This window comes from Talpa europaea (genome assembly GCF_964194135.1).
Source record: "Talpa europaea genome assembly, chromosome: 6".
NCBI lineage: Eukaryota > Metazoa > Chordata > Mammalia > Eulipotyphla > Talpidae > Talpa > Talpa europaea.
Window position 1 is genome coordinate 73,353,943 of NC_140072.1, and position 25,535 is coordinate 73,379,477.

The following is a 25,535-nucleotide window of genomic DNA, read 5'->3' on the forward strand; positions in this document are numbered from 1 at the left end:
TTTGCACCCAACACTAATGATAAAGGACTGATCACAGAAATCTGCAAAGAGCTGATGAGACTCAACAACAACAAAGAAAATAATCCAGTCAAAAAACGGGCAGAAGAGCTAAGAAGAAACTTCTCCAAAGAGGAAATGCAAATGGCCCACAGGCATATGAAAAAATGTTCAACATCACTTGTAATCAGGGAAATGCAAATCAAAACTACCATGAGATACCATCTTACACCAGTGAGAATGGCACATATTAAAAAAACTAGCAACAACAAATGTTGGCGAGGGTGTGGAGAAAAAGGAACTCTCGTGCACTGTTGGTGGGAGTGCAAACTGGTCCAACCACTATGGAGAGCTGTGTGGAGATTTCTTGACCTACTAAAGACAGAGCTTCCATATGATCCAGCAATTCCACTCCTAGGTATTTACCCAAAGGACGCAGAAACATCAATTCCAAAGAGCACCTGCACCCCTATGTTTATAGCAGCTCTATTTATAATAGCTAAGCTTTGGAAACAGCCCAAATGCCCAAAAATAGATGACTGGATCAAGAAGATGTGGTACATATATACCACGGAATATTACTCAGCATTCAAAAAAGATAAACACATGCAATTTGCAGCAACATGGATGGCGCTGGAAGGGATCATGCTCAGCGAAATAAGCCAGAAAGAAAAAGAAAAATACCGGATGGTCTCACTCACGGCAGGAATCTAGAGAACTTAAATAAGGGACCAGGAAAATGAATAATTATAAGAAAGTGAAAATCAAAACCAACAAAAAACTATGAACCAGAGACAGTTTTTGGGGAGTGGGGGGCGGGAGGGGAGGGATTGGGGTCAGAATGGGGGGGTTGCAAATGTATGGGGAATATAAAAATAAAATGTATTATTTAAAAAAAATACAGTATTGAGTTGCACTGTATTTATTTTTAATCTGAACTTTAATTTTCTCACTATCTTATTTGTGCTATTTATCCATGTTAATAAACTGTTTTATTCACTTTCATTGTTACATCCATCTGTCTACAGAATTTATTCTTTTGCTAGATATTTAGGTTGTTACCAGCTGTAACTAGCAATAAAATGTAATTGCTAGCCCTGTGCACAGGTGTTTGAGGGAGGCTCGATTCCGTGGGATTCAGTGACCACACCGTATTAAAAAGGAAAAAGGATTTATTGTGAGCAACATAGGCGATGCACAAGCAAAATTATAAACAGTGCCCCAAACCCGACCAAACTGATAATCATGCATACATACTGTACAGTTTCCTCAGAAATTAGCATCACGGAGGCAAAGAGTCAGCACTCCGGAAACAGCATCGCAGAGGCAAAGAGTCAGCACTCCGGAAACAGCATCACGGAGGCAAAGAGGCAGCACTCCGGGGAAATGCACGGGAGACGTATCCAAGCCTAGCAGCTGCGAGCCGCAGCAGCTATGCGACCACTGTGTTTTTATCTCCCAAGGTCGGATATGGCCAGTATCCAAACCCAGGGATTCATGGTGGGCTGGTCATGTTCCTGCGCCCTATGCCCCGGAATTGCATAACCAACCCATTTCTTGATGGTCCCGGACATCGCAGTTACATAACCAGCCCTATCTTTTGGCTCCCGGTCCGGGAGCTGGCCAGGCTCCCGGACCCGGGGGCCAAAAGGTGGTCGCACATCTTCCAATGTCCCCGGCAAAACGACATTAACACTTTATTTTCCTACACCAGCTTTTCTCAATTACAAATATTCCTCTGTAGTAAGCCTTTGTGTAGGCGAAGGTTTCCTAATAGAAACTTACTAGTGGAATTTATTGTTGTGGAGTGTATTTTCTTCAATAAAGTTGTGTTAACAATTTACTCCACAATCAGTAATCTGAATTTGTTGCCAATATATGGTGTGAACAGAACATTATTTGCAAGAATATATATGCAAGGATGCCTATCTTAGTATGCATTCACTGGGTTATTGCTTGTTCACATGCGTTATCAATTTTGCTGTTGAGTTACTTGTAATTAACTTACTGCTTTCTAAGAATTATTTGTATGTTCTGGATGTTAATCCTTTGTCAGGAATATATCTTCTCCCAAACTTTTCACTCATTATTTCAAGGTTTGTGCTGTCTCTTAAAAATCCTTCTCTATTCTGAGGTAACTTCTTGTTGTCCTTGAACAATATTAAACTTTCTTCATATTTAGTTTTCAAATCACACACAATTGATACAGGTAGCTTTGTTTTTTTCTGAGTCATTGCCAACACTTGACATACCATACTAAGTGGTGCTAAAACAACCTGTAATAACTATGTAAATACACGTTGGTGACTTGCCTTCATTAAAGGATATCTTCCTCTAGCAGCCTCCAGTATTACATTTATTTTTCATGCTTCATCTATTCTCAATATAAATGCTTCCATGAAATTATCTGTAAGAATGAATTCATACCATTTTACTATTCAGTCTAATTGTATTGATTAATTTTCCATTCAGTTTCTATTATTCAGTCTTGGATGATTAGATAATTCTAAAAATCTGTCCATTTCATCTAGGTTATTGAATTTGTTTGGATTTAAATGTTTTATACTGATATTTTATTATCCTCTCAATTTCTGCAGTGTCTCCTGTAACTTCTTTCATTTTTAATTCTATTTGAGTTTTCCTCCATTTTTTTAAAAAAAAATATACATACAAGAACTGGGGTACAGGCCAGAAGTGCAGGGGGTGAGAGGATTCACCAGAGACAGAGTGGGGAACAGAACAGGCAGACTGAAATATACTGCTGAGGGGAGCAGCAGGTGAGTCAGGAGAGGTCTGCTGCGCCATGTGGGTAGCTCCCCGGCCAGGAATCAAGCTTGTGCTGTAGTGGCTACAGATAGCTTCATAGGTTGCATCTTAACCCCTTGCACCACCAGGGAGGCCCTTCCTCCTTTTTTTTTTTTTTTTTTTTTTGTAGCGCTCCTACCTCAGAGTTTGTCAATTTTAATTTTTCAAAGAATCAGCTGTTGGGTTCACTGATCTTTTGGATTATCTTTCTGATTTTCATTTATTTCTGCTCTAACTTTTATTATTTCCCTCCTCCTACTGGCTTTTGGATTTTTTAGTTGTTCTCTTTTTCTAGTTTCTTTGATAAAAAACAAGTTGTGTTTAAATTCTTTCTAGTTTCTTAATTTGGGCCTCTAATGGTATATACTTCCCTCATAGAACTGTTATTGCTGTGTCCCATACATCCTGAAAAATTACATACTCATTATCACTTACCTCAAGGTCATTTTTTTATCTTTTTCCATTATGCCTGTTGTTGTTCAATAGTATATTATTAAGTTTTCATGTACTAAAGTATTTCCTTGTTTTATTTTGTGACTGATTTGCAGTTCAGTACTTTTCTGATCAGAGAAGATAACTTGGTATGATTTCTATCTTCATGAATTTACTGACCACCCAGTATGTGGTCATTCCTGAAGAATGACCATGTGCACTTGAGAAATGTATATTTGACATGTTGGGGGTCTTTTTATTAGGGGGTTGAGTTAAGAGTGATTATTGACATACATATGTCCATCACGGCCTTTTTGTTCCTAGAGCTGTAGTTTAATCCCCTTTTTCAGCTAGCTCTTTGTGTTCATTCTTCTCTCTAGTTCCTAATGCTGCTTTGAATATTTCTTGGAGGGAGAGTGTAGTGGGTGAATAATCCCTAAGATTTTCTTTGTCTGAGAAGGTCATTTTTCTATCATACAGGAAGGAGAGCCTTGCAGAATATTCTTGGTTGGCAGTATTTTTTCTGGGGGTATTCTGAATATGTTATTCCATTCTCTTCTTGCCCTTAGTGTTTCTCTAGAGATCCAATATCAATCAGTCTAACTGATGTTCCTTTACAGGTCATGTTTCTTCCCCCTCGTCAGCTTCATTGTTTTTTCTTTGTCTTGGACTCTTGGGAATTTCACTATTATATGTCTTGCTGTAGTTTTCCTTTCATCTTGGTAGCTAGTTGTTCTGTTTGCTTCTTGTAATTTTAGGCTTATTTCCTTCTTCAAGTTTGGAAAGTTCTCCTCCACTGTTTACCTAAATAGATTCTCAGTTCCCTTCTCTATTTTCTCGTCTCCTTTTGGGATTCCTATGATTCTTTTATTTCCTTTCCAAATGGTGTCAGAAAATTCTTGAAACATTTCTTCATTCTTTTTTCCTTTGTTTTTCTTTTCTATCTTTTTAACCTTTCATCTTTGAGATCACTGATTAGTTCTTCCATTTGATTCATTCCACTACCATGGCTTACTCCTGAATATTTTGCTTCCTTCTGTAAATGTTATTTTATTGCTTAAAATTTCAATTTCAACCTTCTATTAATTGTGTTTCTCAAGAGTATTCATTTCCTTTTCTAAGTGTACTTTGTGGTGTTCCCTTTAGCATTCTTATTCATGGCCATCTTGAAATATATATCTGATAAGTAGAGAAGCTCTTCCATGTAGTTTGTGGTTTGGTTCTGGGGTTTTGTTTTCTCTAATGGTGGTGTACTGTTTCCTGGTGTGCTTGCTTGACCATTGGTATTTTCTTTTTTCCCATTGTTTGCATTGGCTTTGCTCTGCTGTAGCTGGGGCTTGTGTTGTGAGTCCTTTTCTCCCACTGTTCTGGGAGTTCACTGAATTGTGGGCACAACTAGTAGGGTCTTGTAGGATGTGAGTTGATGCTAGAGCCTCCCTCAGAGCACTTCTGGGCCTTGTTCTGGTGGCTGGGAGGGCCAGGAAGGTGCTGAGTTAAGAGACTGAGTTGTTGGGACCTCACCTTGTTCAGAAGCAATGGCTCAGGCTTGGTTCTGGTGGCCAGGAGGGCAGAGGGCTGCTTAAGAGCCCTGATATAAGAGGCTCTATGCAGCCTACTGGGGCTTGAGTCTGCTCACGCAGTGCTGCAGCACTGAATGGGATGCAGTTTCCAGGTGGAGCTGGGAGTCCCCACTGGTATAAAGCTAGGTCCTATAAGGTCCAGCCTAGGGGTTTACATCTCCTCCCAAGCAGGTGGTGGCTGAGTTGGAATCCAGGGTGCTTAGTGAAGGTATGAAGCCCAGGTCTGCTAGTAGACACTGTAGGCTGAATGACAATGGGATACACTTCCTAGGTGTGGCTGGGAGCCCATGGTAAAAAGCTATGCCCTGCAAGCCCCGGAATAGGACTTGTGTATGCTGGTGGCTGAGAGCTGAATGGGATGCACTTCCTGGGTGCAGCTGGGGGTCAAAGGTGAAAAGCTAGGTGCTATAAGGCTCAGACTGGGGGTGTGTCTGCTCCCGAGGCACCAGTGGCTGAACACTGAATATAGTGGTATTTTGACTGCAGAAATTTTCCTATTCCCTGAGTAAACTTTCTTTGTTCTATGACTGATGTACTGTTGGAAAATCCATGTGATATTTCAGTTATTGTATTTTTTGTTTTTTATAACTATCTACAATCCTTTTTAAATCTACATAGTTTATAACCAAGTAATAATACCTGCCTTAATCATGCACTTAACCATACAAAGACAAAAAGGTGAATTAAAAATAAGCTGTAAAGTTTTATTTTAGAGTTCAAACATAATCTTTTCCACATGTACATACACACACACAGAGTATCTATAAATTAACAAAACCCACAGGAATGTATATTTTTCAATAAGAAAATCAAGTTAGTGTTATTTCATGATTACTCACACAAGGATCATTATAATTTTGTATCCATTAAAATATTACCATCCTTGTCTTTAACTCTTACTCGACCAGATGTATATTTTGTTTCTTGATGACCATTTGTATATACAGTTTTGACAGTACCATCTGGATATTCCCGTCTCTTGAACTGGGCAGTATGTAGTTCTCTTTGGCCATTATTAAACTCTATGATTTTGTTGCCATCTCTGTAAATTTAAAATAGAATTTCTTTAAAAAAATACAAAATGTACTAAAGGAAAACTACTTGTAAGTAGCCTTTTGACTCTGACAATAATTTCTTCCCTAGAAATACCCGTTGGTCCATTTCCCTGAATAACACCTTTGCAAATTTCTCCAGTGTTCTGCTACAGGTGGATTGGATGAATGGCCATACTAGCACTTATGGCCCATGAAAATCATTTTAATGAATTTATGATTTCATCACAAAATACTTAGATTTGTTATTTAAATATATCCTGAAATAGCACTTTCAGCTTTTATCCTTATTTTTTCACAAAGTTAAAACCTGTTGAGTGTTCTTTATCAGGCTAGAAAAGAAAGCTATGTTCTTGGGAAGGGGCATAATCAGACTTAAAATTTGTTTTAAAGGAACAAAGAAACCAAATATAGAAATTAGGTCATACTAAGCTGATTACTTGGTGTGTGTGTGATATTCAAACTAAACCATAAAATTTAGGTAAAATACAATTGCCCTAATGAAGACAGACATGAAAATTCTCAGTAAAATCTTAGCAAACCAAATCCAACAAAGCATTCAAAGAATTATAAACCATGACCAAATAGGATTTATACCAGGGACACAAGGATGGTTCTACATCCAAAAATCAACATAATTCACCATATCAACAAAAAGAAAGATAAAAACCATATGATCATATCAATAGATGCCAAAAAAAGCATCTGATAAAATTAAACATCTATTTAAAAAAGATTTATTTATTTATGCATACAAGAACTGGGGTATAGGCCAGAGGTGCAGAAGTGAGAGGATTGAGTGGGGAGCAGAACAGGCAGATCTACTGAAATACACTGCTGAGGGGGAGCAGAGGGCAAGACAGGAGAGGTCTGCTGCACCATATGGGTCAACCCCCTGGCCCAGGGTCCAACTCATGCCACAGCACTGATGACAGCTTGCCAGAACTGTGTCTTTAACCCCTGTGCTACCAGGGAGGCCCCTCAACATCTATTTTTTATGAAAATCCTCAAACTGAGGATATATGAGATATAATAAAGGCCATATTTGACAGACGCACACTAACATCATTTTCAATGGTGAAAAATTGAAAGTTTTGCAGCAAAAAAAGTACAAGACACTCTTACCACTATCCACTCTTACCACTACTATTCAACATAGAATTAGAAGTCCTACCTCAAGTAATTAGACAAGAATATAAAAGGAATCCAAGTCAGAAAAGAAGTAAAGCTATCTTTATTTGCAGATAATAAACACAAAGAACACTAAAGACTCCTCTGAAAAACTAAATAAACCAGTAAAACCAGTTCAGCAAACTGGCAGATTACAAAATTAATACAAAAATTGGTTGCCTTCCTAAAGACAATGAGCTAAAAGAGGAAGAAATTGAGAAAATTATCTCATTTACAACTTCACTCACACACACACACACATACACATATACCTAAGAGTAAACCTAACAAAGCAGGTAAATGAGATCTATACTAAAGTAAACTGTAAGACATTATTAAAATAGAAGACACAAAAAAACCAAAGATATTCCCTATTCATGGGTTGGAAGTATCAACACTGTCAAAATGGCCATCCTACACAGATTCAACGCAATCCCTATCAAAATTTCATTGGCATTCTTCAAAAAATGGAACAAACATTGCTGAAATTAATATAGAATCACAAGACGCCCAACTAGCTAAAGCAATCTAGACAAAAAAGAGGAAGAGTTTCATACTTCCAGACTTCAAACTCCTAGGTATCTACCCAAAGAACACAAAAACACTAGCAGCACAATTCCAATAGCCAAGATATAGAAACATCCTAACTGCCCCCAAACAGATGAGTGGATCAAGAAGATGTGGCACATATACACATACACACAACTCTTCCATGTGGTCCCTTAGCCCAGGTCACCTGAGAACTCATTAGAAATGCAAATCAGGGCCTCCCTGGTGTCGCAGTGGTTGAGCGCTGGGCTGCCAAGCTGCCCGCAGTCTCTGCAGCGCCGGTTCAATCCCAGGCTGCCAGCAGCAAGGGTCCCACATAGTGCGCAGACCTCGCCTGCTGCACCCGCTGCTCCCCTCAGCAGTGTACTTCGGTCCTTCTGCCTGCTCTGCTCCCCGCTCTGGCTCTGGTGAGTTCTCTCACCCTCCCGTCCTTCTGGCTGTACCCAGTGCTTGTATGTATGTATGTATGTATGTATAAATAAATAATCTTTAAAAAAATAAAATGATCAAAAAAAAAAAAAGAAATGCAAATCACTGGGGCCTCCCCAGTGGCACAGCAGTTGAGCGCTGGGTTGCAAAGCTGCCCGCAGCCTCTGAAGTGCCAGTTCGATCCCTGGCTGCTCCCCTGTCACCAGAGGAGGGTCCCACATGGCGCGCAGACCTCTCCTGCTGCCTGCTGCTCCCCTCAGCAGTGTGTTTTGTCAGTCTGCCTGTTCTGTTCCCTGCTCTGGCTCTGGTGAATTCTCTCACCCTCCCGCGCTTCTGACTGTACCCAGTGCTTGTATAAATAAATAAATCTTTAAAAAAAGAATAGAAATGCAAATCACTGCAGCAGGGTCAGCAATCTATAGTTGAACAATCCCTCCAGGTGATTTTAATGCACACTAATGTGTGATCACCAAAATAGTCTTAAATGAACTTATACCTGGGATCCTTGAAAGCAGATTAAAAAAACTAGCTGAGAGGTACTGAAAGTTTCAGGCTATGTTAAGGGAAAAACACCATCATGACCATAAGAAATTCCTATGCTATTTGAATTAATTTTTTGGTCAGACTTACAGAATTCAGTTAAATTATTCTCTGATGTGTTAGATGTATTCCAGTTAATGGGTACTAACTGTCACACTCTAGGAGGGGAGGTTGAAAACTAAAATCAACACAAAGGATTTGACAAAACACCATGGTTTTAATTAAAATGCTGAGTATAAGATGCTCTACTATGGATCAAAGAGTCACTTAAGAAGTCTAACTGCGAATGGGCGGAGCAACATGGCGGCGAGAAGACGCTGCGAGTAAGATCTCCCATTAAAAAAAGTTAATAGGGAGGAAAAGCGGCAGGTCCCAGTGAGAACTGGGACACGGAAGATAAACGGACGACTCCAGCAAACTGCCCAAAGAAGAAAGTTGCAATAAAAGAGGACGAGAAGGGAGGGAAGCGCAGAACCCTGCTCCCCTCCCCCGCCCACAGAGGCGGCACTCTCTGACCGGCAGAGAGGAGGGAAACAACAAACCAAAACGCCCAACAAGAAAAACGGACGCAGCAAGTGGGACTGTGAGTGGAAAGGAACTATTTCAGCCACCACACCCGTGAACGGGAGCTGAGGCGAACCCTGCAGGATCCGCTGCGGAGGCGAGCTCCAGGCGCCATTAAAGAGAGCCCCGCCCCCCAGGAGGAGACCAGCACCGGCACACAGCCCCGGCCGCCCGGTAAGCTTGCGCGAAAGCAGCGCTCGGATTGCAGCTGCCCAGGTCCCCGCGCCTGCGACCTAGGCTTGCGGGGAGACGGCGGAGGCCCTCCCTGAGTGAGCAGGAACAAGGTGCCCAGGCAGGGGAGCGGGATTCAAAAGGCGCCATTCCCGCGCCACTGATCTGGGCTACAGCCCGCGTCCTGGAACTGAGGGCTTTGGAACTGAGACCCGGGGCACGAAATTAGGGGCGTGGGTTCCCCACGACGGTGGGGCACAAGGCAGACACAGCACCCCAAAGCCGTTGAGGTGTACCCTACCATCCCCGCTCTGCTCCCTGTCCCACGGGGTGGAAAATCAGCTCCCCAAAGGCTCTAGGAGAGATCTCTGGCGCCACCTAGCGACTTGACCCCAGCACAGGCTCCTGAAGGAGCTAGTGGCCAGCTGGGGAGTTAGCCCACACCGGGCCCCTTCCGAACAAGTAGTCTGAGCCCACAGGGAGAGCGAGCACCCACAGCCGGGGCAGACCAGGCACGCAGAAGAGTGTGCCTGAGACCAGAAGCGCAGGGAGTGTGTCCCACATCACCATTTTAGAACAGGGACATTTCTTCAGTAAAGACTACCTGCAGAAGGCTTCCTCAGGAGCCAGAGGTGAGCGGGGGAAGTTCGCCCACGCCAGACCCCCTCTGGCCTACAGTCCAAGCCCAGAGGGGAGCAGGAACCCACCGCCGGGGCAGACCAGGCGCACAGGGGAGTGTGTCCCCACATCAGCATTTTAGAACAGGGACCTTTCTCCAGTAAAGGCTGCTTGAAACTGACAGATGACTCCTGGAAGAACCAGAGGGGAACAGAGAAGCCCACCCAAGATGCCGGCCAGTCCCAACAACACAGTGTCCCAACGCATACGGCAAATTAGAAAACAGACAGTAGGGAGGAGAAGAACCACACGCAACCTAGCAACTCTCCAGAGAAAAAGCACACCACAAAAAGAAAGCCAGCCCCCAGATTGCAACGACAATAACTTGGAAGAATTTCTGAGCCTTCCAGAAAGAGAATTTAAAATTGCCGTGATTAAAAAACTGACAGAAGTCATAAAGGAAAACAATGATAAGGGAAAAATAATCAACGATCAGAAGAATGCAATTGAGTCCCTAGAGAGGGAAAACAATGGTCAGAAGAAAGAAATTGAGTCCCTAAAGAGGGAAGTAAAAGAAATGCAGGAGATCAAAGAATTAATGGAAGAACTAAAGAATTCTGGGAAAAGCAATGAAAGCAGAATAGATGAAATGGAAGAACGAATAAGTAATCTTGAAGACACAGAAATAAAAAGAACCAAAACAGAAAAGGAAAGAGAAGTACGAAGGAAAAAGAACGAAGAAAGACTTCGGGAACTATCTGACTCCATGAGGAAAGGAAATATAAGAGTTATAGGAATACCAGAAGGAGAGGAGAGAGATGTAGGAACAGAGAAAATATTCAAAGAGATAATTGAAGAGAACTTCCCAAATGTGAAGAAGGAGCTGAAAATTGATATACAAGAAGCAAGAAGAACACCAAACTTCCACGACGAAAGGAAAAATACAGCAAGACACATAATAGTAAAGCTCCCAAGAATCCAGGACAAGGAAAAAATAATGAAGCTGGCAAGAGGGAAGAAACAGATAACATTCAAAGGAAAACCAATCAGGCTGACATCAGACTTCTCCGAAGAAACACTACGGGCAAGGAGAGAGTGGAGGGACATAGTCAACAGACTCCAAGAAAACAGATGCCAACCAAGAATACTCTATCCCGCAAAGCTCTCCTTCCTCTTTGAAGAAAGAATATGGACCTTCCCAGACAAACAGAAACTCCGGAATTTCATTGCAACTAAACCCCCACTCCAAAAAATACTACAAGGAGTCCTAAAGCCAGAACCTCAGAGCGACGAATAACAATGAAAGAAGGCCAAAAAAAAAAAAAAAAGTTATTAAAAAAATAAATAAATAAAATCAAAGGAAAGACAAACACAATGGCAAATACAGATGTTAACATATCAATATTAACTCTAAATGTAAATGGACTAAACTCTTCAATAAAAAGACACAGAGTTGCAGCCTGGATTAAGAAACAAAACCCAACCTTTTGCTGTCTCCAGGAAACACATTTAGCTACAAAAGATAAAAATAGGCTCAAAGTTAAAGGATGGAAAACAATCCTACAAGCAAATGGACCAAAAAAGAAAGCAGGAACAGCTATACTTATATCAGATAAAACAGATTTCAAACTCAAAAAGATAAAAAGAGACCCCAATGGTCACTACATTATGATCAAGGGGACAATACTTCAAGAAGAAATAACACTCATTAACATATACTCACCAAACGAAGGAGCACCAAAATATATCAGACAACTGTTGTCCTCTCTGAAAACAGACATCAGAGAAAACACATACGTAGTGGGAGACTTCAACACACCACTATCAACAATGGATAGATCAACAAGACAAAAAATAAGTAAAGAAACCAAAGCTCTAAATAAAGACCTAGAGCAATTGGGCTTAACAGACATCTATAGAACACTAAACCCCAAAAAAACGGAGTACACATTTTTCTCAAGCGCACACGGATCATTCTCCAGGATCGATCACATACTGGGGCACAAGACAAACATCAACAGATACACCAAAATTGAAATCATATCAACCATCTTTTCTGACCATGAAGGCATCAAACTAGAAATAAACCATAAAAAGAAGGCAAGGAACTTTCCTACCTCATGGAGATTAAAAACCACACTACTGGAAGACCATTGGACTAATGAGGAGATCAAAGAAGAAATTAAAAAATTTTTTGAATTGAACGACAAGGAGGACACCAATATCCTAAATGTATGGGATGCAGCAAAAGCAGTAATAAGAGGAAAATATATAGCAATAGAAGCTCACATCAAGAAACAAGAAAGAACGCAAAGAAACAACCTAATCTCGAAGCTCAAAGATCTAGAAAAAGAACAACAAGAAAACCCCAAAACCAGTAGAAGAAAAGAAATAATAAAAACCAAAGCAGAAATAAATGAAATTGAAACTAAAAAAACAATCCAAAAGATCAATGAAACCAAGAGCTGGTTCTTTGAAAAAATCAATAAAATAGACAAACCCCTAGCCAGGCTCACAAAGGAAAAAAGGGAGAAAGCACAAATAAACAGGATCATCAATGAAAGAGGAGAAATCACAATGGACACAGCAGAAATCAAAAGAATAATCAGTAACTACTATGAACAGTTATATGGAAACAAGTTTAACAATCTAGAGGAGATGGACAAATTCCTACAACTCTACAATCACCCAAAGCTAGATAAAGAAGAAATAGAACACCTAAACAGACCAATTACAATTAGCGAAATTGAAATGGTAATCAAAAACCTCCCCAAAAACAAAAGCCCAGGACCTGATGGATTTACAAATGAATTCTACCAAACATTCAGAGACGAATTAGTGCCTATCCTTCACAAACTCTTCCAAAAAATTGAGAAGGAAGGGACAATACCAAACACGTTCTATGAAGCCAACATTACACTAATACCAAAACCGAACAAGGACAACACAAAAAAGGAAAACTACAGGCCAATCTCCCTAATGAACACTGATGCAAAAATCCTCAATAAAATTTTAGCTATCAGAATCCAACAATGTATCCATAAGATAATCCACCACGACCAAGTTGGATTCATTCCAGGGGCACAAGGATGGTTTAACATCCGAAAATCAATCAACGTTATCCAACACATCAACAAAAAGAAATATAAAAACCATATGATAATATCAATAGATGCTGAGAAAGCTTTCGACAAAGTGCAACACCCATTCATGATAAAAGCCCTTGAAAGTCTTGGGATACAAGGAACATACCTCAACATCATAAAGGCCATCTATGACAAGCCAACAGCCAGTATCATTCTCAATGGTGAAAAGCTGAAAGCAATTCCATTAAGATCTGGAACAAGACAAGGATGTCCACTCTCACCATTGCTTTTCAATATAATACTGGAAGTCCTAGCCAGGGCAATAAGACAAGAGAAAGACATCCAAGGAATCCAAATAGGAAAAGAAGAAGTCAAGCTATCACTATTTGCAGACAATATGATATTATACATAGAGAACCCCAAAAACTCCACAGAAAAGCTAATTCAACTCATCAATCAGTTCAGTAAAGTGGCAGGATACAAAATCAACACGCAAAAGTCAGTAGCCTTCCTATACACAAACAATAAATCTGAAGAAGAAGAAATCAAAAAGACCATCCCTTTTGTTATTGAAACAAAAAAAATCAAATATTTGGGAATAAATCTAACAAAAGAGGTAAAGGACCTATACAAAGAAAACTATAAAACACTGTTAAAAGAAATAGAAGAAGACACAAAGAAATGGAGAGACATCCCCTGCTCATAGATTGGAAGAATAAACATTATTAAAATGGCCATCCTTCCAAAAGCAATATACAGATTCAATGCTATTCCAATCAAAATTTCAATGTCATTTTTCAAAGAAATAGAACAATTATTGATGAAATTCATATGGAATCACAAAAAACCCCGAATAGCCAAAGCTCTCCTGAAAAAAAAAGAAGGGAATGGAGGCATCAGACTCCCAGACTTCAAACTATACTACAAAGCCATAATCATCAAAACTGCATGGTATTGGAACAAGAACAGACATACAGACCAATGGAATCGAATAGAAAATCCAGAAATAAACCCACAGATTTATGGTCAACTAATCTTTGACAAAGGAGCAAAGAATATGCATTGGAGCAAAGAAAGTTTGTTCAATAAATGGTGCTGGGAAAACTGGGTCGCTACATGCAAAAGAATGAAGCTTGACCACCACCTCACACCATACACAAAAATCAACTCAAAATGGATTAAAGAACTAGACATAAGACCTGAAACCATAAACTATATAGAAGGAAATATAGGCGAAACACTACGTGATTTGCACATCAAAGACATCTTTACAGACACATCACCCAAAGCAGTGATAGTGAAGGCAAAGATAAACAGCTGGGACTACATCAAATTAAAGAGCTTTTGCACAGCAAAAGAGACAATAACAAAAACAAAGAGAAACCCCACCAACTGGGAGAACATTTTTGCACCCAACACTAATGATAAAGGACTGATCACAAAAATCTGCAAAGAGCTGATGAGACTCAACAACAACAAAGAAAATAATCCAGTCAAAAAATGGGCAGAAGAGCTTAAAAGAAACTTCTCTGAAGAGGAAATGCAAATGGCCAACAGGCATATGAAAAAATGTTCAACATCACTTGTCATCAGGGAAATGCAAATCAAAACTACCATGAGATACCATCTTATACCAGTGAGAATGGCACATATTAAAAAAACTAGCAACAACAAATGTTGGCGAGGGTGTGGAGAAATAGGAACTCTTCTGCACTGCTGGTGGGAGTGCAAACTGGTCCAACCACTGTGGAAAGCTGTGTGGAGATTTCTGGACCTACTGAACATAGAGCTTCCATATGATCCAGCAACTCCACTCCTAGGTATTTACCCAAAGGACACAGAAACATCAATTCCAAAGAACACCTGCACCCCTATGTTTATAGCAGCACTGTTTACAATAGCTAAGCTTTGGAAACAACCCAAATGCCCAAAAATAGATGACTGGATCAAGAAGATGTGGTACATATATACCATGGAATATTACTCAGCATTCAAAAAAGATAAACACATGCAATTTGCTGCAACATGGATGGCGCTGGAAGGGATCATGCTCAGCGAAATAAGCCAAAAAGAAAAAGAAAAATACCGGATGGTCTCACTCACAGCAGGAATCTAGAAAACTTAAATAAGGGACCAGGAAAATGAATAACTATAAGAACGTGAAAATCAAAATCAACAATAAACTATGAACCAGAGACACTTTTAGGGGGGCGGGGGCGGGAGGGGAGGGATTGGGGTCAGAATGGGGGGCTGCAATTGTATGGGGAATATAACAATAAAATTTATTAAAAAAAAAAAAAAAAGTCTAACTGGATGTCATCCACATGGCAGCTAGGATCAAGTTCTCTCATAAAAACAACAGATAGGGGGAAATAACAGTAAATTCCTGGGAGGACCCAGACACATTACACAAACTGGGCAATGGTGGTAATTCACCCAGACAGAGAAAAATTGGAACGACAGGGAGGGAAGAGAGAAAATCATCAGAACCCTTCTCCCCTCCCACACCCATAAAGCCAGCCCACTTCATTAAGCAGAAAATGAGACAAAGTTTGGAGGCCAGATACCCAGAGAATCCTGAGAGATCTGAGCGCGCCAGGCAGTGACAGGTGGGCAAATGGGCCTAGGAGCACACACACAATGCTGGGTTTGAGCCCCTTTTTTGTGGCATTCCCTTCCCTTCCCTTCCCTCCCCTCCTGGAAACAAGTGGAACCATTTAATTGGTCGCACTTACCAGCAGGAAAGACATTGGGGAACTTCATAGGGCTGGTCCCTACATTGGAGCCTGCTGGTACCCAAGCCCTCAGATGGAAGGAGACCTCAGAAGCCCCAACACCTACCCGACTACCTCACAGGCCCAGAAAGAGTGCTGATCCCCCCAAACCCACAACTGCAGTTGAATCTGTGCCCTTTCCTGCTTTTTCTGTATCCTCCCTCAACACACTACAAGGGTGATAAGGGAAATAGCTGGCACTGGGAAGATTGTCCTACTCAGCCCAACAGACCAGACTAAAATGACTAGCTCACTAGGAGCCATCAGAGTCCTGAGAAGCAATTCTCCATCCGTTTGTGTGTGTGTGCGTGTTGGTCAGCTGGTTGTCTGCTGTTCCTTTCCATCTTCCCTATTTCTGTTTACTGATTCTTCTATTTTTCTTCTTTCTCCCTTTTAACATTACCATCTCTACTTTCTCTTCTCTTTCTTACATTCCTCCTCTTCCTCCTCCCATCTTTTCTTCCCCCATCTAGCCCATTCTTCCTTCTCTCACGTTCATTCCTTCTACATTTCCGTATCATCCTCCTCTTTCCTCTGACTCCTTCTGTCACTCCTTATTCTCTTTCTTTTTTTTTTTTTAATAGAGGCATGTTTTATTTATTTATTTATTTGTTCATTTGTTTGTTTTTTGTTTATACAAGCACTGGGTACAGTCAGAAGCGCGGGAGGGTGAGAGAATTCACCAGAGCCAGAGCGGGGAGCAGAGCAGGCAGAAGGACCAAAGTACACTGCTGAGGGGAGCAGCGGGCGGCAGGAGAGGTCTGCGCGCCATGTGGGACCCTCCTCTGGTGGCTGGGGAGCAGCCAGGGATCGAACCGGCGCTGCAAAGGCTGCTGGCAGCTTCGCAACCCAGCGCTCAACCGCTGCGCCACCGGGGAGGCCCCTTATTCTCTTTCAATCCCCGTATTCTTCTGAGTCACACCTAGAGGGACCTAGCAGGTAGGTCAATAAAATCCTAGTCAACAGAATCCAACAATGCGTCAAAAAGATAATTCACCATGACCAGTTGGGAATTATTCCACGGGCATATCTGAAAAATCAATTAATAATGTAATCCAACACATCAAACAAAAAATAAATAAAAACCATATGATCACATCAATAGATAGTGAGAAAGCATTCAACAAAGATCAACATCTGTTTACGATGAAGGCCTCAAATTTCTCAGGATAGAAGGAACATAATGAAGGCCAATGACAAAACCAGAGCCAATATGATTCTCAATGGTGAAAAGCAGAAAGCCTTCCCCTTAAGATATGGAACAAGGTAAGAATGTCTACTCTCATCACTACTTTTCAATATAATACTGTAAGTCCTAGCCAGGGCAGTAAGACAAAAGAAAGGCATAAAAGGAATCCAAAAAGGGAAAGATGAAGTAAAACTATCACTATTTGCAGACGATATGACAACAGAGAGAACCCTCAAACCCCCACAGAAAAACTAATCAAAATAATCAACCAGTATAGTAAAGTAGCAGGATAAAAAAAAATCAACAAACAAAAATCATCACTCTTCCTATCTGTAATCAATCAATCTGAAGAAGAAATTAACCATCCCTTTTATGATTGAAACAAAAAAATCAAATATTTGGGAATAAACCTAACAAAAGAGGTGAGTACCTATACAAAGAAAATTACAAAACACTGTTAAAAGAAATAGAAGACACAAAAAATGATAAGACATCCCTGCTCGTGGATTGGAAGAATTATCAAAATGGCCATCCTACCAAAAGCAATTTACAGATTCAATGCAATCCCTACAAAATCTCAATGATGGGCCTCCCTAGTGGCACAGGTAGTTGAGCACAGCACTGTGAAGCTGTTCGCAGCCTCAGCAGTGCCGGGTCAATCCCTGCCGGCTGCGGAGGAACCCACATGGTGCAGCAGACCTCTCCTGTCTTGTCCACTGCTCCCCTCAGCAGTGTATTTTGGTCATTCTGCCTGTTCTGTTCCCCGCTCTGTCTCTGGTGAATCTGCTCACCCTACCGCACATCTGGCCTGTACCCCAGTTCTTGTATAAATAAAATAAATCTTTTAAAAAAAAAAACTCAATGACATTCTTCAAAGAAATAGACCAAACACTGATGAAACTCATATGGAACCACAAACAACCCCAAATAGCCAAAGCTCTCCTGACAAAAGAGGAAGAGAATGGCAGTATCACATGCCCAGGCTTCAAATTATACTACAAAGTCATAATAATTAAAACTGCATGGCACTGGAACAAAAACAGACACACAGATCAATGGAATCAAATAGAAAACCCAGAAATAAACTCACATATTTATGGACAACTAACCTTTGACAAAGGAGCAAAGAATATGCAATGGAAGAAGGACAGTCTGTTCAATAAATGGAAAACTGGACTGCTACATGCAAAAGAATGAAGCTACTACACACCATGCATAAAAACCAACCCAAAATGGATAAAAGACCTGAATGTAAGTCCTGAAACCATAAAATATATAGAAGAAAATAAAGGTAAAACACTACACAACATATCCCCCAAAGCAAAGAAAGTGAAAGAAAAGATGAATAGCTGGGACTACATCAAACTAAAATGCTTCTGTACAGCAAAAGAGACATTAACCAAAATTAAGTGATACCCTACTGATGGGGAGAAAATTTTTGCACTCCATACAACTGAAAGGGACTCATCACAAAGATCTACAAAAAGCTAATGCAACTCAACAAAAACAAAGTAAACAATCCAGTCAAAAAATGGGGATAAGAGCTAAAAAAAGGAAATGCAAATGGCCAACAGTTATATGGAAAGATGTTCAGCATCACTTGTAATCAGGGAAATGCAAATCAAAACCACAATGAGGTACCAGTGAGAATAGCACATATTAAAAAAACAGGAAACAACAAGTGTTGGCAAGGATGTGGAGAAAAAGGAACCCTCCTATACTGCTGCTCAAATGCCAACTTGTGCAACTGCTATGGAAGGCTGTGTGGAGGTTCCTCAAACTACTAAAAATAAGCTTCCATATAACCCAGCAATTCCACCAGGAATCTACTCAAAGCACACAAAAACATTAATTCAAAAGGTTATCTACCCTGTTTACTGAGCACTATCTACCCCTGTTTACTGAGCACTATTTACAATAGGTAAGATATGGAAACAACCCAAATGCCCAAAAAGAGGTGACTGGATCAAGAAGATGTGATACATCTACACAATGGAATATACTATTTGGCAATCAAAAATGATAAACTCATGCTATTCACAGCAACATGGGTGGAGCTGGAAGAGAAATAAGCCAGAATGAAAAAAAAATAATTGGATGGTTTCACTTATAGAAGGAATGTAGGGGAAAGAAACAAGTGATCAGGAAAAGAAAATAATTAAAATAATAAACAAAATTAACAGGCAATTATAAATCAGAGACATTCTGCAGGGGAGTGGGAAGGAGAGGGATCAAAACAGGGTGGGAAGAGCACAAGGGACTATGGTGATGGTGCACAGGTGAATTGGTGGTGGGAATTCTATGGGGACTATACCTGAGAGGAGGAAGCATGCATTGTAGAAAAAAGAAGAATGATGTAAAATATATATAAAATTTAAAAAAATAAGTTTCTAACTTCAAGAAATGTGACACTCAAAATAAAGAGATTGCTAATTTTAAAGAATTTGGTCCAGGTAACTTAAAGGCATAAAGTACTTTGAAGGCTGGAACAGTGAGATCCAAAAACTTAGAGAAGAGAAGCTATCCGAAACACATGCTGGAACTGTTTGGCTATTTTTAAACTCTGACCGGCAACTTTCCTTGTTTAAGTTTCACTCACTTTGAAATTTCACCAAACTTATTTTCTTTCTAACAAGTACTGTCATTGCCCTTCCCCGAAGTGCTGCATAGACTCCCTTCTTTAAGTTTGACAATATATTAGAGTATGTATATCTCAAACTATTTCTAAATTCTGTAATTCTGAACTCTTCTCACCTGAACTAAAATTTAAAATGACTTACATATATTGAACCATGAAAACTGGAAAATCTAGAAACAAATTCAACAGGATTTATACCTTTGTACTCTGACAACTGTACCATCTGGGAAAATGCTTTCTTCTTGTCCATCAGCAAATAAGTTTTTGATAGTCTGGTCAGGAAATGTGATTTCTTTCCTTCCATCTGGGAAATGTTTTTCTGTTTAAAAGAGGTTATAAATATTTTATTCTTAAAGGAAAGAAGGATTTAATAGGAGAGGACGGAGCAAGTTCTTACCTATTTGTCCACTTGAGAAATGTAGGACTTCAAGCCCTTCTGGGTAGGTCGTATGAGTGGTCTGCGCAGCCGCATAGTAGTAAATCTACAGAGACAACGATAATGAGTGTGCCTTTCTCCAGAGATGTTTATACTACCAGAAAAACAGCACCATGGAAACCTACCACTCGTTCATCTGGCATGACCTGCTTCATATCACCATTAAAGAAAGTGACAGTGATGGTCCTCCCATCTGCACTCACTTCTTTCCGAGTTCCATTTGGGAACAATATAACATGACACCCATTCTTATAGACCTTTTCTATCTGCAAAAAAAAAAAAAAAAAAAAAAACCACACAAGATTATCAATATGTAAGGTTTCCTTCTGAGACCACATGACAAGAATATCCCTAATTCTCTTGCTAATTGTTTACTTTGAAATTTTTCGTAATAAACAGTCAAACAGTCTCTTAGAGAAAAGTTAAACTTGTAACAATCAACTTCAAATTAACACATCACCATTCTCATGTTACCTATGCCTCCAAACACTTATTTTAGTCGAATTTTTTTAAAGTAAACTACAGATGTCACTTCACCTGTAAACATGTCAATAGATAACTCTAATGGAAGGATTTTTAATCACCCCTAACAAATAGTAACCCCTTTTATCATATCATAACAATCCATGCCGGTTTTCCTAAATTCACACAGAAAGGCTTTTTACAGTTGATTTGAATCAGAATCAAAACAAGGTCCACATATAACACTTGGTTGACATGTCTGGAACCCCTCTCTTTTTTATTTTTAAAGATTTATTTATATTTACATACAAGAACTGGGATGTAGTCCAGAGGTGCAAGAGGTGAGAGGACTCACCAGCTCAGCTGACCCACATGGAACCCCCTTTTTAATGCCAATTACTTGTTGAAGGAACTCACAGGATAGAGCAGCCTTTGTGCTCAAAGGCTGCAGACCCTCACTTCCCCCACCCAGTAACTGAAAAAACAGCTCTGCACATCCCTAAGCAAAGCAAACCAAACTCTTATCAGTTCAGACCCTTATCTCACAGTTAAATCTCCTATCTTACTTCACCAATAGGATGTTAAGGCCCAGTCAAACAAAACTGGACAGAACCCATTCAGAATTCCACCTGTGAGCCCCTACCCGCTCAAGCTAAGTATTTCAGCAACCTTAAGATCAAAGGTACATTCTTCCTTGAATTGCCTGCACCCCCTTTCTTGAGGGTGTACTATCATCTACAAATAAAGCTTCATTTCTAACTCACCCATTCTGACTCCCACAAGATTAATTTCTTTGCAGCAGTCAAGAACCTCCAGGGTCCCTCAGCATCCCCAAGCCCCATCAGTGGGTCGGTCGGTGGTCATGTTAAATTTCCCACATTCTGGATTTGGTTGTTTTCCCATTACCATCATAGTAATACATATAATATTTAGATTTAGAGGCTTGATTAAATTTGGGTTGGATTATTCTAAGAAGAATACTTTCTAGGTGCTGCTATCAGCCTTTTCAGGAAACACATTCTGAAGTACTATATGCACTTGTCCTTGTGATTTCAGGACTGCCTGACATATCAGATTCATCACGAAATCCCATCAACCTTTCCTATATGGTTTGGGAGGCACTAAATTGTTAACCAGATCCTTTATTTCATCACAGGTTACAAAGTGGTCATTTTCTCATTTCTTTTCCATTAAATAGCTGGAATTCTTTTTAAAAAAGAAAATAAATTTAAAAAAAGAAAAGAAAATATTGGGCCTCCCCGGTGGCACAGTGGGTTGAGCACCGCACTGTGAAGCTGTCCGCAGCCTCTGCAGCGTGGGTTCTATTCCCAGCCGGCCAGGGAGAGTCCCACATGGCATGGCAGACCTCTCCTGTCTCGCCTGCTGCTCCCTTCAGCAGTGTCTTTGGTGTGTCTGCCTGTTCTGCTCCCCGCTCTGTCTCTGGTGAATTCTCTCACCCTCCCATGCCTCTGACTGTACCCCAGTTCTTATATAAATAAATAAATCTTTAAAAAAAAATAAAATAAAATATTTTCTCATCAACACTTTGTTAACCTACAGTAGAATTTGTAGAGGAAAAGTCTAACTACTTTTGACTGTTGTTCTTTTCCTTCCCTCCTTCCTGGACACTAACAGAGAACTTTGGGCCTTAAATGCAAAAGTAAGTTTTCTATAACCTGAAGACAGATTTCCTCCTCACCTCCCTGGCTAACAAACTTTAATTATGTCCCTTCCCTCTACATCTCTTCCAGCTAGAACACCCAGCCAGGCAATTTTTCTGTTCATAACCTTTCCAAGCACCAGGATAAAATTATATAGGTTGGAGAGACAGAGAGAAAGGCACCAGACCAGGTATGTTTAAGAACAGCTGCTGAAAGGGTAAGGCCTAGAGCTGACTTTTTAAAAGTACCAAGATTGGGTCGCTACATGCAAAAGAATGATGCTTGACCACTACCTCACACCATACACAAAAATCAACTCAAAATGGATTAAAGAACTAGACATAAGACCTGAAACCATAAAATACATAGAAGGAAATATAGGCGAAACACTACGGGATATGCACATCAAAGACATCTTTACAGACACATCACCCAAAGCAGTGATAGTGAAGGCAAAGATCAACAGCTGGGACTACATCAAATTAAAGAGCTTCTGCACAGCAAAAGAGACAATAACAAAAACAAAGAGAAACCCCACCGACTGGGAGAACATTTTTGCACACAACACTAATGATAAAGGACTGATCACAAAAATCTGCAAAGAGCTGATGAGACTCAACAACAACAAAGAAAATAATCCAGTCAAAAAATGGGCAGAAGAGCTAAAAAGAAAATTCTCTGAAGAGGAAATGCAAATGGCCAACAGGCATATGAAAAAATGTTCAACATCACTTGTAATCAGGGAAATGCAAATCAAAACTACCATGAGATACCATCTTACACCAGTGAGAATGGCACATATTAAAAAAACTAGCAACAACAAATGTTGGCGAGGTTGTGGAGAAAAAGGAACTCTCCTGCACTGTTGGTGGGAGTGCAAACTGGTCCAACCACTATGGAGAGCTGTGTGGAGATTTCTGGACCTACTAAAGATAGAGCTTCCATATGATCCAGCAATTCCACTCCTAGGTATTTACCCAAAGGACACAGAAACATCAATTCCAAAGAGCACCTGCACCCCTATGTTTATAGCAGCTCTATTTACAATAGCTAAGCTTTGGAAACAACCCAAATGCCCAAAAACAGATGACTGGATCAAGAAGATGTGGTACATATACACCATGGAATATTACTCAGCATTCAAAAAAGATAAACACATGCAATTTGCCACAACATGGATGGCACTGGAAGGGATCATGCTCATCGAAATAAGCCAGAAAGAAAAAGAAAAATACCGGATGGTCTCACTCATAGCAGGAATCTAGAAAACTTAAATAAGGGACCAGGAAAATGAATAACTATAAGAAAGTGAAAATCAAAATCAACAAAAAACTATGAACCAGAGACACTCTATGGGGAGTGAAGGGTGGGGGGCGGGGAGGGGAGGGATTGGGGTCAACATAAGGGGATTGCAATTGTACGGTTGTATGGGGACTATAAAAATAAAATTTATTTTAAAAAAATAAATAAAATAAAAGTACCAAGATTACAAAAGTTTTTTAGCTACATTTGGAAGAACAACAAATAGTTTAAACAAAGGAACTGTAGTCCTTCTTTTGCTCTCTCTAGACTAACTGCATGTTTATATATTGAGCATCAGGCTGAGACTGTACTCCAAAGCACTGAAGTTCTTAAGTTCTAACAGCTATTTCAACTCTGTTTTAGCAAATGTTCATTTTACTATATTTTATTTTAAAAAATAATTTTTTAACCTTTCCATCAGGATGGCTGATTTCTCCTTGAATTTCTTCTTCATTTTCCTCTTTTTCATCCTCCTCTTTATAATCATGATTTGGGAAGTCTACCGGTTCAGGGGGTTCCCTGGGTAAAGCAGTCTGTAAGGACAAAAGCTCTCATAAGTCCTAAAGGACATGTAATACAACACTTCTAGCTACTGAAATTTAAGCTTATTTCCAAAAGCCAGATTATACTGTTTTAGGATTCTAAGACTAATGTTTCATGTTACATACAAACTGTTAACAATGTTAAATAAATGGGCTAGAAACACAAGTTCATTAATCAATTTTAAGCCTGAGATAATCTATGTTTGAATGTATAAAAAAATAAAGATATTTACTTGTCCCTTATCAGAATTGCCTAAATCACGACAAGGCACAGACTTGGATCTTCGAGATGGATTGCCTGTTAAAATAGAATTGTCAGAGTTAGTTTTAACATTTAAACAAAAATCTTAAATTTATTTAATATCATGGCCATTTTCATAGTTCATATCCTTTTGTGAACTGCTGTCTTTTATCCATTAATTAAGGAAGTCAATATTTTTCCTTACTAATTCAGAGGAGTCACTCATTGTGTAAACTCAAATATTTATTCAGGTTCTTAATTCCTGGGAAACCAAGAAAGACCAAAATAATATCTGTCATCAGATTATATCATCTGGAGGATGACACAGGTCCTCCAACAGACAGACCCAAAGATATTTTGGAGCTAATCACAAGGACTTTAGTGAAACTGTAGAGGAGGGGTAGAGATAACAGATGACAAGAATACATACAGAATTTTTCTTGAAAATGTAACTCGGTATTTAATTAAAATTTAGATCATGAGCAGCACAACAATCATATGCTTTTTAGAAATATATTTAAAAATAGTATACACACAATCGTCACCAACACCAAACAATAAATTTAGGTGAATTTGTAAAAATACATCAAAGTTCTAATATTTTCTTTCTATAAAATAATGGGTCATAACATTCCCAACTTTTAAAGGTTTCAAGCAAATGCCAAGATCTGACAAACATTAAAAACTACAATAGATGCCATATGGTACAGGGGAAATAGACTACAGAAGAACAGAGGCAGTCTAGTCAGAAAGCTGGTGTTACCTGAGAAGTCTTATGTGGCATCTGGAGACAGAAATGTTTCAGTTGCACTGTGTAGAATCATTTGTCCCAAACTACCAAGTGTTTGCAGTTCAATCCACTTAACTGATTATAAAAATACCAACTTGAGAAAGATTAGTTTAGGGACTATGGGAGTGAGGGTAATAAGGATAAAAGAAAAAAGGAATCAAGGAGTACATATGGGTTTTGCCTTCAGCAAACATGTGGATGATAGTCAAGGTTCTGGGAATAAAAAGTGTAGCTCTGTTTTGGATATGTTACATGAAGAACATTCTCCTTCACCTCATAGGTGCAAAGAATACACTACATGTTGAGCTCTGCATCACATCATTTCTAAACCTTATAACATTTTTAAACCTTATAACTATCTTCCATAGAAAAGATTGATATCCCCCATTTTAGAGGTGAGGAAACCAAGGCTGATGGGTTATATAACTTGCCACAGTTGTCATTTAATAAAAAAGCATAGGGCCTCCCGTGGTGGTGCAGGCGGTTGAGCGCCATGCTGAGAAGCTG

General features: G+C 39.7%; 1 protein-coding gene across 2 annotated transcripts in view; it reads right to left on the bottom strand.

The window, feature by feature from the left end:
- Positions 1-5,663: 5,663 nt before the first annotated feature.
- Positions 5,664-25,535, bottom strand: part of CPAP (centrosome assembly and centriole elongation protein) — a gene marked incomplete at both ends in the record, with an annotated part of 89,306 nt that continues 69,434 nt past the window's right edge. For both annotated transcript variants that reach the window (XM_084235418.1, XM_084235417.1), the window contains 6 exons: positions 5,664-5,856; positions 19,793-19,913; positions 19,992-20,076; positions 20,156-20,296; positions 23,866-23,988; positions 24,231-24,295. In XM_084235418.1, coding sequence (XP_084091544.1) covers positions 5,664-5,856; positions 19,793-19,913; positions 19,992-20,076; positions 20,156-20,296; positions 23,866-23,988; positions 24,231-24,295 — 728 coding nt within the window. The remainder of the gene's footprint in view (positions 5,857-19,792; positions 19,914-19,991; positions 20,077-20,155; positions 20,297-23,865; positions 23,989-24,230; positions 24,296-25,535) is intronic.